The 17,751-nt window shown below is 48.6% G+C and overlaps 1 protein-coding gene across 1 annotated transcript; it reads right to left on the reverse strand.

The window, feature by feature from the left end:
* Positions 1-1,137: 1,137 nt before the first annotated feature.
* On the reverse strand, positions 1,138-16,608 carry slc7a8a (solute carrier family 7 member 8a). The gene is made up of 11 exons (XM_018748137.2): positions 15,446-16,608; positions 11,053-11,257; positions 10,259-10,410; positions 7,426-7,551; positions 4,811-4,964; positions 4,599-4,722; positions 4,126-4,229; positions 3,704-3,800; positions 3,422-3,571; positions 2,754-2,931; positions 1,138-1,782 (listed from the first exon to the last, which is right to left on the reverse strand). Exons 1-11 carry the CDS (start codon positions 15,588-15,590, stop codon positions 1,634-1,636), a joined length of 1,584 nt encoding a protein of 527 aa, XP_018603653.2. The 5' UTR covers positions 15,591-16,608; the 3' UTR covers positions 1,138-1,633.
* Between the last annotated feature and the right edge of the window lie 1,143 nt (positions 16,609-17,751).

A 17,751-nucleotide genomic window follows, 5' to 3' on the forward strand; every position in this document is an offset into this window, starting at 1 on the left:
TGTTTACATCCTATGTCCAGCATCTGCCTGCCAAGCTGAAACAATGAGAACACGCCATCTAACCATGGGATGATCCCACTGCCGCCTCTGAGTTCAGCACCTGGCACCCATTTATGGAGGGAAACATCTGGTTTTACTTTCCCTTCCCAGCACTGACACCAAACCCAGCGACTGTCGGTAAGTACGAGGGCGTCTCGCTCGCTCTGAGACATCTTGAGCAGTAGGAGACCGCCTCCCCACCGGAAGGTGGTCGTTTAAGACACATAAAGTGGTCGTGATTCCAGCTTGCAGAGGATAAGCAGCCTGAAGTGCTGAAGTGAAAGAGGCAGCTGTGTAACTAACTGACATTGATGATGATAGTCATTCATAGCCCACATACAGAAAGGAGAAGAGCCTGTGTGACTGCTGCCTCTCACATACATCACTAGTCAGAGTTCATAAATATCAGGTTTCTAGATGTGTGTGTGGGGCAGCAGGGTTGGGGATTCACATTAAGTTCTTGTTTTATCTCTGTTCTGGCTGTATCTTCATGATTCTCTTAACTTAAATATGGCTGCAGAATGTGTGTATGTATACGTTTGTTTGTGTCCGTCCAAATGTTTGCATGATTCTGTGTGAACTTTGGTTCATCTTCTGTTTGTCTTGCAGCGTTTTGCCTACTGGACATCAGTTTGATCTCCCTCTTCACCTGTGTATCGAACCCCCTGAACATGTGTCCACAGTCGTCCGCATATGACTCGAAGGTACAGTTAAGCGATGCACCCAGGAGCAGACAGAAATCTTTTTAACCCTGACGAAAAATGCCATGAGCAGTAACAGTAGCAATGTTCTAGTATTGATTATATCATTAAGGCAACATTAAAACGCTGCCACTGCTTCCGCAGATGTTTCTTAAACTAACGGAATTTTTCCATTGACATTTACACCTGCCCTGTAAAAGAAGAAAAAGCAAACCTCTACATTCACAGGAACGTAAAAACAAAACAAACAAAAACAGATTTTAAAAAATTTGAAATGATTAAAAAGTAGCAGTTTGAAGTCTTACTATAATTAAAAACTGAATGGAAATCACCATTACATTATGTACGTACAAATCCTTTAGTGTATGCATTTGAATTTCTAAAAAAAAAAAAAAAAAAAAACCAACTATAGGCTATCTGCAAGTAAAAATTAAAGAACTAAAACTATCTGAGCTCTAAGTTCTAATAAAAATTGAGAAAATATAATTGAGACAAAAAGGTGATTTGTACATGTGATAAATAAAATGGAAACAGTTAGACACACATAGGTGCCGTGTCTTGGTGCGAGTGCAGGAAATAAACAGGTCAGTGTCCTGGAGTGAGAATATTATAAAGACACGGAAAACTTCCACCTGTGCTCCAATATTACCTGAATGGAACAGCTGATTTAGCAAGAGCGTCCACAGAATCCAACGAACCCAGTCCATCCCCTCCTGTTCAATAACTCATCATGAGTGTGACAATACCTCAATTAAAATAACCATAATTAAAACTAAAATCTATACTTTGATATATACATGTATATATGTGCGTGAAGGCATGTGTCTGTGTGTACCTATGTGAACCATACAGAGTGTAAAACGATTCTCCTCTGTGTGTGAGAGAGAGAGAGTTCAGCAGTCTGCCGATTTCTGCACCCCTACATCAATCTCCCCCTCCTCAGAGAGAGGTGATCTCTCCTCCATCCCCCCTCCAGCTTGCTTCTCTTCCTCCGCTGGGTAAACCACCACGCAGAACTTCTGCCCTCCATACGTCAGCTTGTCTGTGGACACGGAGAGCCTTATTAGTGCTGACCGCGGTACCGCGGAGTGTTACTGCCCAGTGGCAGCTATCCGGTTTCCCGCATTTACTCCAGCATCGCACTCTGCTAGGGCACAATTACACCGATATGGCCTGTGAACCATACACATTTCGTCCTACAGCAGAGTCTCAGCTTATGGAAATATACACCCTTTTTTACTACGGCACTGTGTTTGTACTGTGGTGTTTCTGCCTGTTACCGTCGTCCAACTTCCCACTCATACTTTAGTCTCTATTCTCATTCCAGATACCTGCATTGGGTGTTTGGGGACAGAAATACATATTTGGTGTCAGCCTGGATATTTTCCTTCCGTTTATAAACGTAGTCACAGTCCTTCCAGAACCTTCTATGTGCTTCCGGCTTCCTGTCACATCGGCAACATCAGTCACTCATAACCTTAATAAGGTTAATAAGTCATAACCCTTAACTGATAAGCTTTTGTCCAAAGTGACATACGACGTAAAGCTGTTCACAATTATTTACCCATGTAAACAGCTGGGTAATTAACTGGAGTAATTCAGAGTAAGTGCACTGCTCAGTGAATGAATAAATGAAACATAACAATTGAAGACAAGTTTTGCTAGATATTAACGAATCTGTTAATGTTATATCATTGTCATGCATAAAATTTAGATTAATTTTAGGTGATATATTTTTTTCGTATTTTTCATCCAGGGAGCAACTATTTCCCCCATTAGAAATAACAGTAATTCTACCAAAGTGAATTTGTCAAACTGGGTGATTTCACTGAAGAAATTAACCTCATCATGAGCTCATTATGTGAAGGTAGAGTAGTGAAAGTAGAGGCTCTCTGCAGATGTGTGTCACATACAGCACTAGTAGTGAAGTAAAAGGGAGTAATACCACAGTGTCGCTCACTATGCTGCGCTGTTACCTCCCTTGTACGGCATTGTTTAAGAAAGGCAGCGTACCAACAAAGGTGTTGAAGCACTGGGGCTTCTTGTCCCAGTAGACACCCAGGAAGTAGACTGGGACCCCCGTGAGCATGATGGCCAGACCAATGCCGCACACCACCGGCTCAGAATACAGGGAGAAGATGAGCAGGAAGGCCCAGAAGAGCAGGTAGATCACGGGCCACACCAGGCTTATCTGGGGGGTCATGAACGAACACACACACACACACACACACACACACACACACACACACACACACACACACACACACACACACACACACACACACACACACAATGTTGAAGGCAGGTGACTTTCTGTAACATGACCGCATACATATTTGTGATATAATCACATATAAATAAAATATATCAGATACTGTATATCACATGACTTTTATATAACTAAAAATAGCCGATTCATAAAAGCCAGGTTGTTAGAATAATGCCTAATAACGGCAAATAATTCAGCCAATGATGAGACAGTAATTTCCCCAAGGACACCGTATAACAGTTACATGGATTTATATCCCCTCAGTAGACAAACTATATGTTGAACTGAACGGGAGCAGCAACTGAGCCACAAACTGAGCTCATGTGGCCACATTAAATGTCTTCCTGTTACAGACAGTAAAAGTTGAAACACATCCCGGACAGAGGAGAGTCAACCCCCCACCCCGACTCACCTTGATTGGCCGATGCATCTCCGGCTGCTTGACGCGCAACACGATCTGTCCGGCCACAGTGACCCCATAGAAGAGGTAGTTGATGAAACCAACGTAGTTGATGAGTGTGTACATGTCACTGGTGCACAGCATCAGCAGGGTGGACACGCACTGGATGGGACAGAGACGGACATCAGGGGCCAAAGACTCGTCTTCGTGATGCGGCAGCTTGGGAGAGGAAGAGCAGGGGACCCCCCCCAACCGTGTTCTGGGTCTCGCCTTTCCAGTGGGGCTGGAACTCACCGTGAAGAGGAGCGCTGGGATTGGGGTGCACCGCTTGACGTGAATCATGGCCAAGAGGCTGGGAAGGTGTCCCTCTCTGGCCCCCGCAAAAAAGAGCCTGCGGCAGGGAGAGAAAGTCGATGCGTTACGGACGCTCGCCACCTCTCGGGCTGGAGTTTGTCCAAGAGGAGAGACAGGGAGACAAAGATGCCATCAAGCCATGGGCAGCAGCGCATTAACAGCAGTACAGCAGTGCTCAGCGGTGCATTAAAAAGTGAACAGGACAGGAGGAGAGGCAGCGACAGGGTCACACTGATCCACCCGAGGGGGCCGGGAGGAGGGCGCGGAGGACGGCCGAACCCCAGCGACACACAGGAGATGTTGGTGATAGAGAGGAAGGGAAGAGGGAGGTGCGTGGACAGGGATGGGAAGTGTGGACTGACCGGGACGAGGTGAAGAGGGATCCATTGACCCCCCCGAAGGTAGAGAGAGCCACAGAGATGGGCATGATCCATGACATCACTCCCAGAAGCTTCTCACCAAATGTCTGAGAAGAGGGGTGGGTGGAGAGAGATGTCGGTTAAAGCGACAGTAAGCGATCATGTAGAAACGCAAACGGTCACGTCCCGGAGGAGGGAGAGCGGGTCGACCCACGGACCTCACAGAGCAATGATGAGACAGGCGACAGCACGGAATAAACCAAAAACAAGTGAGGAGGAAGGAAAGAAACGACACTTCAAACGAGGTGAATGAGTGCAACGTGAGATCTGGTACAACGATTCCTAAAATAACTGAGAAAGGATTTAAGCGCCAACCGCAGGCGGGACCGAGACGACCAGCAGCAGGAGAGCTCATTGATAGAGGTGTGAGCGAAATTGGCCGGAGGGAGGGACGGACGGACGGACGGACTCCTCACCACAGCCACGGCGTTGGAGGCCAGCAGCTCCTGAGGGCTCATCGCGGTGACGTAGGCGATGTTGGCGAAGACGTAGACGAACGTCACGAGGGGGATGGAGATGAAGATGGCTCGGGGCAGGTTCCTGGGCAGGGCCGAGAGAAACAGGCACATCATTTCGTTGACTGCACATGGGGGTGGGGGGATGCAGCTGGCTTGACGCCGGCGCTCACGTGTAAGGGTCCACGAGCTCCTCCGTAACGTAGTTGAGGAAGTTCCAGCCGCCGTAAGCGAAGGATCCCTGCAGGAAGGCGAGGGCGATGAGCCCAACGTCATACTCCTGGAAGCTCTCGAAGGCGTGGGCCGGCTCCAGCCAGTAGTACTCGCCTGGGAGAGAGCGAGATGGACAGACAGCGAGGATCAGTGCGACAGACAGGTACATTCATGGTTTTTGCAGCTCAACTACCCAGACAGGTAGTGTTTGTTGAGCATTGACCCTAAGGGACTTGCACACGTCACCCAGAAGGACACAACTCATGTTGTTTTTGAACAGAGAGCGTGCGAGTGTGAGAGAGACTGAGGGTGGATGGAAGCAGAGATGCAGAGGCCTCAGAGGCACAGAAGGTATGTGGACTTTAATCCGCTGCTCGGTCACTCGGCGGTAATGCCGGTCCCGAGGGAATCACGCGAGTCCCGCTCAATCCCCCCAGACCCGCTAACCCCCTTCGCCTCTCTGAGATCTTCTTAAAACAGCTACGCTTAACTTTCAGAAGCAGCAGAAGGGATGTAGTGAATGTCAGACACATCGCAAATGTCTGTAAATCTACTTTACATTAGTATTTCTTTATGTAGACGTACATGTCAGGGGAAAATACTAAAAGTGTATCAGAACAGAACTCCTCCTGAGGAGTCTCTCTCACACACACACACACACACACACACACACACACACACACACACCTTCAGAAGCCGCTTGTCCCAAGTGGGGTCACGGGGAGCCGGAGTCTAACCCGGCAACACAGGGCGCAAGGCTGGAGGGGGAGGGGACACACCCAGGATGGGACATTAGTCCATCACAAGGCACCCCAAGCAGGGCTCGAACCCCAGACCCAGCGGAGAGCAGAACGCTGCCAAACCCGCTGCGCCACCGCACCCTCTTGCTAAATAAATGTCATCATCATCATCATCATCATCATCTGAACCATTTGTCCCATACAGGGTCGCGAGGAGCCGGAGCCTAACCCGGCAACACAGAGCGTAAGGTTGGAGGGGGAGGGGACACACCCAGAATGGGACGCCAGTCCATCACAAGGCACCCCAAGCGGGATTAAACCCCAGACCCACGGAGAGCAGGACAAGGTCCAACCCACTGCTCCCCCCTGCTAAATAAATAATTACCCCCCGCCAAAAAAAAAAAAAAAAACCCCCACACAAAACAAACAGGTGAGTACAAGACAGTGGGGCGATGGCTTTGTTTGCAGCGGCCGGTTCCCACGTACGGTTCATTACATTTATCGCCCATCTGAGACTCACGCAGACCAAAGTGTCACACTGTTTGCTCTGTATGTTGGGCCCATTGTTGCGCTGTTCCCGCTTCTTACTACTGAGACGTGTGGAATTACCGCGATTGCCGATGTTGTTACTAGCAGATCCCGAAACATCCAGCCCTGTCAGCATTATAGTGGCCATCAGAACTGGATGACCTTTCCGCAGATCTTCAGGAATGCTGCGCTTTCATTTACCCAGAGTTCACTGCTCTGCAGGAGGTGATGAAATGAACTTTTTTTTTTGGCGGAACTAAGCAAGGGGGATGATATCTGCGACAGCCCTCGAAAAGCCTGCGGCCAAAGGTCTTGGGGTTGCTCATTTATGATGCAATGCACGTGACTTGTTATCGGGTTCAGCTGATGCGGGTCATCAGGAAGGAAGGGAGGGAGGGAGGTCAGTGGTCTGGCGGAAAGGAACAAAAAGACATTTGTGATGTCCAGCAAGAACCAGGTGACACAGCGGTCCCACTCCACTGGTGTGGTTTCTGTGGCGACGCACATCTCGGCGCCTGTTCTGGCACAGCAAATGGATGCTAGCAAACAGAGAATGGCGCCGGGCAGTGAAGCTTAATGCAGAGATGTGCATCCACCAGAGCTCAAGACAAGAAGCACAGTGGTTGTGTTCTGAAAGTACTACTTCCACATGAAGCACTTGCAGCCTGGAGCCTGCAGGTCCCACACACAAGAGGTTCAAAGTGAAAAGGTCAAAGGTTCTCAGTTCTGGCTCTCATGTGGTGCCGTGAGCTCCCTCTCTCCCTCAGAGCTGCTGAATCCCTCTCAACACACAAGAAGGTCCTTGAAACATCTTTTTCAGACCCACTTCACCCTGATCTCCCACGTGCTCCATCAACATGTACTACGTAAATAATGAAATAAACCCCACATACGGCCAATCGTTTATTATACCACTGTGTGAGACAAACTGACTGTACTCAAGGATCACGCATCTGCAGCCACGTCTCTCTGCGCTGTTGTGACGCACCATCGTTTTGTTTACCGAGATGGACGTCGCTTTGGAGAAAAGCATCTGCTAAACAAATAAATGTAAATGTATCCAATAGTCGAATGGAAACTAAATCTCTGCCTGCTGCCAACGTCATCTCTTCGGTGTTTCTGCTGTGTGGGGAAACTAACATTAGGACATGTAAAACCCTTTTGGACACAAGGGAAAAGGCTGGACAACAAAACAGAACTTAATTCACATTCACAATAATCTAAAGAAAGTGCAGAGCAGGCAGCAGACAGGGACACATGCGCGCAAACACGCACACGCACGGGAGAAGGACAAGACTGAGCCGTACCCTTGCAGATCTGCACGATGCCCATGATAATGATGAGGGCCAGAGCGAGCAGCTTCCCCGCCGTGAAGATGTCCTGGACTCGGGTGGCCCAGCGCACGCTGGCACAGTTGACCCACGTCAGCAACACTGTAGGACGAGGAAAAACTCAGTGAGGGTTGTGGACACGTTCCTTATTGCAGAGCAGCCAAAGGACCTTCACAAGCATTGGTGCGGTGAAGATAACGGCCGTTCCATCGTGGGACCCAACTGAGATGAGGTTTGTGCACAAGGGAAGCAGAACCCAGGTCCGACTCATGAAATGAAGGGCTGTGATTTTCTCCGATGGACAAACCATCAGTGAACATTGTACAACAGGGTGGGGATCATCTCAGCCAGAAGTGGACACCGCTGTGGACACACTGACTGGCAGCGCCAGACAGGCGAGCGCAGAATCACGTGAAGAGGAGCGGCGACATAGCAGCACACCGGCGCGGCACGTTTTGCCATAAAACCATTAAAATCCATCGACCTTCGGTCCAAACTCAACTCGCTGAACTACCAAGGGAGACTTTGTCCAGCCGAGACTCACTCAACACACTTGTTTGCCGTCACATTTCAAACCCCTTCGTCGTGTCAAAGGTCATCAAACCCACATCGCTGCCCATTCTGCTGGAATAATTAGGACCCCGAAACACCCAGAGGAGCTGGTGATGAGACTTTTTTTTGGTGTTTTGTAGCCAGTTGTGTTGCAATCTAGCAGATGTCTGGGGAGAAACATGGAGGAGGCCTAAGGGAGGAGACCACAAAGTCCTGACTACAGCAAAATCTCACAATACACATAACACACCTCTGTGTCACACTACAGACCAGTGAAAAAATACACTAATGCAGGTTCACAGCCCCTTATCCAAATCCCTTGGGGCCAGATGTGTTTCGGAACAGAATTTTCAGGACTTCAGAAAGGTAATGCAGTACCGAGATACAGATACTGTATATTATGTAACACCCCCCACAGGTTCTAAGGCAGCATCTCCTCATCAAACACATTAATATTTCAGTAGCAAAATGTATGAATAGACTATAAATAGTACAACATGGGCAGCTGGTGTGTAGGGGTTAGAGCTACTGCCTCGGACCCAAAAGGTCACAGGTTTGAATCCCACCTCCACCTGTAGTACCCTTGAGCAAGGTACTTACTCCCAGTTTGCTCCAGTAAAAATTATCCACCTGTATAAATGGGTAAATAGTCACTTGACACTAAGCTGCTAAATAAATAAATGCATTATGGTTTATTTATACAGTAAAAATGTGGTAACAAATAGCGGGACAAAGTGTAAATCTAGTATTCCTCAAGTCTAAGAAAAAAAACTCAGCAAAACTTGAGACGCACACAGGTCTAGAGTGACCTAAACACCTGTGCACGCAATATACACGTGCAGTAAATGTTAATTTCTCTGGGAGCTTGAGGCTCTCCAAGAGGGAACATCAGCGCCGCCATCATCAGCTTTTCTTTTCACAGGTCGGCGCCAAAATTTCGAGATGCTTTTCAGTTTTCGGCACGTTCCAGATTTCGGAACTGCCCACCTGTACAACAAAACGGTCATCTTTGTGAGGACTACGTACAGCCATCTACAAGTGAACACTTTCCCTGGATGCCATGACAGCTGTAGACAAACACGCCCGAGGGGACGTAACGTGATCCACACGTTGCCAAGGGAACACAGTCATGCTGAAGCCTCCATCTTTGCCCGTGTGAGGAGAAAAACAACCTAAGAGGTTACGGTAGGGAGGGTCCACACAATATTCATAACTCCATATGACTCTTTTGAGCTGAAGTCCCTGACACAGGACTCAGTCCTTATAAGAGGACTGTGAACTTGGAGGAGCGAAAATCCCAGTGATGAAGGCGGCAGAAAAGAAAAAAAGGAAATCCGTCCTGCTCGCTCTGCTAACTCTTCACCCAGTTTCCTCGAGCCATGGAGAAGAATGGCCCGGCAACGAGGGTGACACAAAAATATGGCCACTCAGCTTTTTTTTCCCCCCCCGGAAACCTGCCAGGCGACACTTACCTGACTAAAACCCGGTACGGAAACAGCTGACCCAGTCCGATCAGCGTGTGTTCCAGTGAGAGCCGGGGACTGCATTAGCCTCACTAATCTCTACTCCTCGAAAGACCAAAAACTGGCCAGAATGCAAAGTCAGCACAACGGAAGGGCCCCCATATCAATGAGAGAGTGCTAATCTGCCCAGCAATAGGTTCACACTTTGTGCAGTTATATCACTCAAATTAAATATGGACAGATGTGTAAAGTCTGCGCATAATTGGGCTCATGTGAGGCCCTGTGAGAGACCAAGAACATGGGTTATTGCTCACAGCAGGTGTCCACAGGAAACAATATTAAAGACTGTGGATATTTCTGAGCTGTATGGCTGTTTAGAGTGTGGGGTGCAAGTCCACTTCTTTCAGAGGAAGAAGTGGGATACGAGGTTCTTCTGTTTTGTGGGTGGTGCTGGGCCACTGCTTGGCCATTTCTGTGTCTCCTGGTCTCGGTGTCACACCTCTACGTGATATTCCTACCTGACGTGTGAGGTTTGTACAAAGGACCCTAAATCATCTACCACCCCCCCGACCCCATCACTGACTGCTGGTTCTCCACGTTTTCAAGTCCTCCTCACAACCCAATGCCTTACAGCTCAGTTTTGATTTATTTGGACATGGTGCCCTTCCAAAAAGTGTTGCCTTGGTGCCCTGGCATGAGGTTTGTGTTTGACTCCTGGATATGTCAAGTTGAAAAGAAAAAGTGAAACACGGTAAGCATGAGCAGAGGAACCGATGTCCAACAAGGTTACTCACACAGACAGACTGCAGCCAACAGCCGCAGCCCATTCTCAGGAGGAAAGCAGGTGGGGAACAGGGGCTGCAGCACGTAGTTGGAGAAAGTGAGTGCGATTACAGCCTGGTTGGTGGGGTAGATGACCAGCACGGCAATCCACAGGCGCAGGAACCTGGAAAGAGGGACACGGTTGGCAACACGCTCACAGAGCAGGGCTGGAAGCAGCAGGACACACAAAAGTCACAAACTAGGAAACTGGACACGTGTGTTGGTGCTGGTGGCGGCTGGAGAAGAACGAACCAAACTGATCATTTTTCCCCATTTTACACACAACAGTTTAGAGGAACGGTTTTCGATTCCAATATTAGACAATTTTAATTCTCTGTCATGAAAATCTGTGCAAGATTCTGAGTGACGTGCATCTCTTCGAGCAGCGTGGTGACGGTTCAGCCCTTCTTGTGTGGCTTCGACTGAATGCATGTTCAAATTTTCACCTCAGTTAAATGTGAATATTTTAAATATTTCCTCGGTCGTGTGAATATATATATAAAAAAAATTTCACCTCCGTTCGGTTTTGATGAAAGTGACAGAGCCACCAGCGAGTTTGTGTTTGTGTCTCAGCAGCTGGTGTCTCAACAGCATTCGATATTCTTAAAAAAGAAGCGTTAATTCATCTTCTCGCACCCTTCTGCTAACAAGTGTTCTACCTCTAGATGTTTTGCAGCGATGCGTACACCATGGCTTTAATAACCAACATGGCACTGCTTTCACTGGCTTTGCTCTGAGCTCATCGCCGCTTCTCCTCAGCTCTCACCCTGCTAGTCCTCCAAAGATGTCCTTCACGTAGGAGTAGTCCCCCCCCGACTTGGGGATGGTGACGCCCAGCTCTGCATAGCACAGTGCCCCGATGGCAGTGATGATTCCCGTCACGATCCACACAATGAGCGCCAGGCCGACCGAGCTGGCGTTCTCCAGGACTCCCTTTGGACTCACGAATATCCCTGAGCCAATGATATTACCTGACAGCGAGGGGGAAGAGAGGAAAAAAAAAAAAAAAGGATGTTATTATCACTGCGTCTACTGTCGCTTCGCAGTGTACTCAGCTCACAAGGTTGTACCATTAAAGGGAAAGTAGGGCAGTGTCTCGGGTTTCTAGACGGAGACTGTCCAGTAATAATCCTTACTCATTAGTATGAAACATTATCAGCATTCCTAGTAGAGCTGTCTGGAGGGATGAGCACAACGAGAGCAGAGGCCCTGATCATGCATACCTGGATTTAAATATATAAAGACCTGGCTCTCCAGCACCTACACATTTACACTGGTGTCCTGCTGACATCTGAAATGTGGTCGTGTTTAAAAAAAAAAAAAAAAAAAAAAAACAAACAAGTGCAGAGACACTTAAATTCAGAATTTATCCAGATATTTACCCTTATTCCTTTCTCTGACTCTTTGCTCGAACACAACTTTCAGTGTTAACTTAGTTACTTAGCATTTATAGAGTTGGGAAATTTTTCATGGGGCAATTCAGGGTAAGTACCTTGTTCAAGGGTTCTACAGCAGGAGGTGGGATTTGAACTTGTGACTTTTGGAGATGAAGGCAGCAGCTCTAACCATTATGCCCCTACATTTGGGAGACTTTAAAAACAAAAGCTATTTGAGAAGTGACATCCAAGACACTTCTGTGGAACGAAACAAAGGGCGACAGAAGGTGGTCATGGAGTATGTCTAACCCTAACCTGTCAGACACCCGCAAGACAGTGCGAGCAGTTATGGCACCAGCCAAAGAGAAGAAGGAAAGACGAGGCGGTGCGAGGCACAGGAAGAACCTCAAAAGAGTGACATGACAGATGGGGAGCAGGTCAGCAGATCAAAAGGCGGACTTCTGTCAACAGGAGACGCGTTATGAACTTGCTCTGCTGACCTGGTGTCATAGAACAAAGAGACTGATGAGCATTGGTCTCACTGAGGAGTCTTTGTGGAGCTGCTGGTGTCCACAGCTATTTTTTAGTGCTCCGTCAAGGTGTTGCAGTGGAGGATCAGCAGGGTTCTGCACAAGAGGAAGCCTGTGTCGTAGACATCATGACCAACTTCACATTTTCAAGAACATGTGACTCAAACCACACCAAGCCCAAAGGCTCACGTGCACATCAAGCTGGGGGTTGGGGTGGAGCTCTTAAGTGAACTTACACACACTTCTATCAGCTTGTTCCTAGATCTCTCTAGCATTGTATCTAGTGATCCTTCTTAGCATGAACGCTCCATCCCCGCCGCTCATGTGAGCCCAACATGTTCCACAGCAACTGCAGGATCAGGACCATGACAATACTGTGAACCTAAGCAGCAGAACTGCCATACACCGGTGAACGGTTTCCATCCCAAGCGCAGTTTAAAACCACTAACCAGACCTTGACTCCAACCACACATCTGGGCTCCTTTCCTCAATCTCAGGATCCTGTTTCATTTAACCTCATTCCAGTCGAACACAACTGAGAACTTCACGACTTACTCATCAATCGCATGATCCAGAATGAAAGCTAAAATGAAAAATTTCTCTTTATCTAATTTATCCAGCAATTACTAGAGAAAAACCTCACTGTGTAAAACTGTAATGAACCAACAGCCCAGGTAGGACAGATCAAGCAATCAAGTAATATGTAACCAGGTACGGCCACAGTTAAAATCTTATGTTCAAGTGAAAAACCCACACAGTCATTGTTTGCTTGCACAATGACAGGTGCTCTTTGGCAGTGAACGTCAAGTCCTTTCCAAGATTGAGTTCTTATGCCACACTTTGTAGCTCCATGCCATACTGTAGAGCCCCCAGCCACTCAGCTGGTCCTGCATCTCAAACATTTAATTCCCAATTAAATACAAAATCCCCCAGCACACACCAGGCTGACCATGCTGGTGAAGGGGTTTCGAAACCCACTGCTCTCCTGTTATATAACCCTTTATAACATTTTAATTCTGGAGAGCACAAGAAGAATGTGCATACTGGAATACCATCAGCATAAACCCCTTTGATTGGATTTCTTTGCTTAAGAGACGCTTTCTCCCCTTTCATGGTGTTCCAGGACCTAGAGGTGTCTCGGCTGATTCTCCATAAGTCGCTGAAGCCCCAAAGTGAGCCGAAGATCTTCTAGTCGGCTCTTGTCTGAGCGGTCTTCGTTGCTGCCAACAGGGTCAAGACTTCCCCAAGACTTGGCTCCACATTTAAGCTGCTCACTGTGCACGGGATTCCAAGTGGGCAACGTGTAAAAGTTGTCCCCTATCCCCTTTCCTTTACAGACGAGCTTCGTCGAGGGCAGGATACCAGGAACAGCTAACAGTTGCAGGGCAATAAATCACACAGTTTGATAACATGACTGAACATGAGTGGTGTGCAGGTGCACAAGAAGAGTTTGGAGCTTGACTGCGGGAACCAAAGGTCTCGAATCTGCTGTGGCAGGAATAGTCTTTGAAGAAGGAGGAGGACCTGAATAACGTGACAGCCTGTCTTGTGCCTTATTGGGGTCATTGGGTTTCTGCTTCACTGAAAAGCCCGGGGTTCTTGGCAGAGGAGCACCAAATGGCTCCATTAGGAATGGGCTCCCCACACCCAACTCTATCTTAAAGACCATTCCAGAAGTCTCTTGTTCTCAGTTCCCGGTGGGCTGCATGTTGAGCCAGCTCACCTTCCAACCCATCGCTTTGGGCGAATTTGTCAAAATACTCGTTACTTTTCACCACAAATTGTCTTCTCAAAAATGATGTGGTGAAATATGTCATTTCAGGAATACATGGTGAAAACAGCTGGAATCAAAGGGACTTTATCACTACTAAAGATATATCTGTTATTAACATAACGCTGCGTAATACTTAACGTGAGAAGGGAGGGGGGGGGAAAAAAAAAAAAAAAAAAAAAAAAAAAAAAAGGCTTAGGCAGCATCTTGACAAGAACAGCGCTGCTCATCTGCATTTCACAGCAGAGGCCTTACCCATCAGTCCAAGAAGTTCTCGCTGGATGTTCTTCACTCAAGGTCACCACAACAGTGGGCCAACACCCAGCAAGTGTACAGAGTCCAGGGCCAACACCCCTGCAAGTGTTAACTGGATTGATGTGGTTTGTACCTCAACTGCATTACAGTTGAGAGGCCGGTACAAGGTGCACAATTATTACGGTTCAGCCTCAACCCATAGCTTAGCAAGCTGCAGCAGCAGGAATCACTCTTAACCTACCCACAGGATAACTGGTAGTGTAGTGGTTAGAGCTGTTGCCTTTTAACCCAAAGGTTGTAGGTTTGACTCTTACCGCTAGCTGCAGTATCCTTGAGCAAGGTACTTAACCCAAAATTTCTCCAGTAAAATTACCCAGCTGTACAAATGGGTAAATAATTGTAAGCAGATCAACACTGTAAGCTGCTTTGGAAGAAGTCTGAGCTAAACGAACAAATGTGAACACTGCCTCTGACACATGTCAAGGCAGGGGGACAAAAGTACAGTACAAGACAAAGGTTTGAGTAAATGCTGGCAACCTGGGCAGAACTTGGGAGGAGCTGGACAGAAGAGTCCAAGCACAGCAACCCACAGGGGTCCTGCACTTTGGGAACTGCTGCAGAAGAAATGCTGCTGGATGAGTTCCTACTGAAACCTGTCAACCAGATTCCAGCAACTGTGCTCAAACATTTGACTGAGACTACATAACCGAAACGCGGAATGACGTGTCCCTGGCACCATTCTAGTCATGCATCAAGTCTCACCTATGATTAGTCCTACCTGATAAGAGGCAATAATTGACATGTCTCAGGGTACAGAACCCAAGTGCAGTTGAAAATTAATCAAGTCCAAGGTGAACTGAAGAAATGACTGAATCAGGTGTCCCAAGTCACCTGAAAGGCCCAAGCGAGGCGCACCTGCCGGAGGTGTGGTCACCTGACCTTCACCCAGCAACTTCGGACTAGAGCCAACAGTGCAAGATTGATGGGTGGGCAATGAACCGATGCTGCAGTAGCTGGTTTCAGCAAACCTAATTATAATTATTTAGCAAACTCCTTTTTCTAGATGACACGTGGTATGGTGGACTTTACAACCAGTTGCCACTCATTACAGCAGGGTATTTTTTACTGCACCAGTTCACACTTAGCAGCTGAATCAGAGGAGCAGGATTTGAACCCAAGTCCTTCACTCTGCGAGGACGGAACCCCAACGGGGACGGCAGGACTCACCCACAATGATGCCGCAGGCGCTGATCAGGCCGATCTCCTTCTTGAGAGCCACTCCACCAGTGCCCGCGTCCTTGCCCGGGTCCGAGGAGCCGTCCCCGCCAGTGGAGGGGGGCGCGCCTCCCCGGTGCCGCGCACCGTCCGTCATCGCTGCCGGTTCTCGAGGTCACTGATGGTGTTGGGCTCGAATCGCTTCTAGTCCTTTGATGGCTTTTTTTTTTTTTTTTTTTTTTTTATTTATTAATTATATCTCATGCTCATGTAGTCGAAGTATCGAGGTTAGTCACCAATAAAAAAAGGCAAACACTGTGTGTGGCAAAAAAAACCATGTAAACAAGAGTCCGCAAAATATCGCGGGGATTTATGTAAAAAACGTTAAAAAAGGGACCGTTAATAACGGCGTTATTATTGCGCTCGGAAGGCACACTTAGGTCAGATAATAATTACGTTATTCATAAAGCTGGTGCGCAATTATTACGGTTCAGCCTGAGATGCACTGATTTCTTTATTATGGGAACCTGTGTTTTTACTCTCTGTTAGGAAAAAAAAGGGAAACGGCGATGTGATTATTCACAATAACTGCAGCGAGACGTTTCCTGAGAAGAGGCTGGAAAAACCGCGACAGGACCGCACCGGGACTCGCGGGAGCACAGACCGACAGCTCTGCAGGGAGTCGCCGCGTGGGGCCGAGCGCAGAAATTGTTACATTTATCCTTGATGATCACATACAGGTCACAGGCGCAGAGCAGCTGGAACAGCGACACGCTCCGCTTGCTTATGCGGATACAAAATAAAGGCTGACAGCGTAGTGTTCATTAAAATATATAATAATAATAATAAGGAAATACCCGCGCGTGGGGGCAGAAGCTCCGGTGGGCGCGTGAACAGGCGCCCTGGGGGGTGAGTCAGCGCGACTCTCCGCGTCTCAAACACAAGAAGTTTTCTCACAGCGTCCGCGGTGTCCCGAGCGCCGGCGGCATCCCGGTAAACAAAAACACAAATAAAAAGCAAGAAGCGCTGCGGTGTCGCTCTTTAACTGTATCCGTTACTCCGCCTCCGCAGCATCAGCGACCACCTTCTTCCGCAAAACACCCGCAACCACTTGTTTTATATGTGCGCCGCCTGTGTACCACAGTAAAACCTCCCACTTCCACCATCCCCACCGGCCCCACCGGCACCCCCAGGCCCACTGGCCCCGCCCCGCCCCGCCCCAAGCCCCTCCCACAGCCCCGCCCCGGCGCGCTCCCGTCTCTCCCTGAATTGTTATTCTCCTTAGCGCAGTCCCCCCCATGCCCCCCCACCCTCCCCATGGCCCCAGGTGTCCAAACCTATTTTTAGCGCCTTCGCAGTCTATTACCCGTGACTGATCGCTGCAGTCCTCGCTGTCTTTGGAGAATGTAAATGTATTCCCTAATTGGACACTTGTTTGCGCTACTAGCGCGTGCTTTCAGCGCCGTGTGTGCGCGCATGCGCGTCGTCAGCTGGTGGGAGAAGACGTGCAAAAACTCAAGCCTTCAAGGAGACCTGAAATGGGTTTTGGCGGCATTGGCTGTCAGCCGGTGCCCTGGATAAACTTTATCCATAAAGCCGGACGCCGTGGCCAAGCGTCGCACGCACACGTCATATTAATGAGACAGAAGTACGGCACACACGTAGCGGACTTGTCCCGCTCATTCGCTGTCGGCGGCTGCTCCTCTAATCTCTCAGCCAACCAGCCTAAGCGGATAGGACAACGTTCCTTTGTCACCGGCCGACAACAATGGCGTTTGAGAGCATCTGAGAGCTGGTAGCTTGTGAGCGAGGTCACTCGCTCGTGGGCACGGCCAATGGCACGGCCGCTCAACATCGATTGTCCTCGGGTCTGTCCCCAAGGTGACCGTCTGCGGGAAGTGCGGAGGCTCCTCGGTCCTGTTAGCCCCTCTCACGGCTGCAACGTTGAGAAAAGCACCGAACAAGGGCTTTGCCTGGAGCCGAGTGTGATCCCAGCGCCCTGTGTGCTGAACGTTCAGAGGCCGTGTGACTGCGGTGGACTGTGTGTGTGTGTGTGTGTGTGTCTGTGTGTGTGTTGTGTGTTTGCTTGTCTCCGTTTGAAGTGGAGAAGCCTAGATGAGTGGTTTAATCACAGAGCAGATTCTGGCAGGAGGTTGTGACCCCACCGCGACTGTGTGGATAATTCGATCCCCCTCCCTCCCCACCGGAGAGAGAGACCCCAGATTTCACCATGTTTACTGTCCACACGCCACTGTTTGTGGAAGGAGATAAGCTGAGAGAATGGGTGTCAGTTCTGCTCTTTGGAGAATGAGTCCAGG

The sequence above is a fragment of the Scleropages formosus genome, chromosome 11, assembly GCF_900964775.1.
Source record: "Scleropages formosus chromosome 11, fSclFor1.1, whole genome shotgun sequence".
Classification (NCBI taxonomy): Eukaryota; Metazoa; Chordata; class Actinopteri; order Osteoglossiformes; family Osteoglossidae; genus Scleropages; species Scleropages formosus.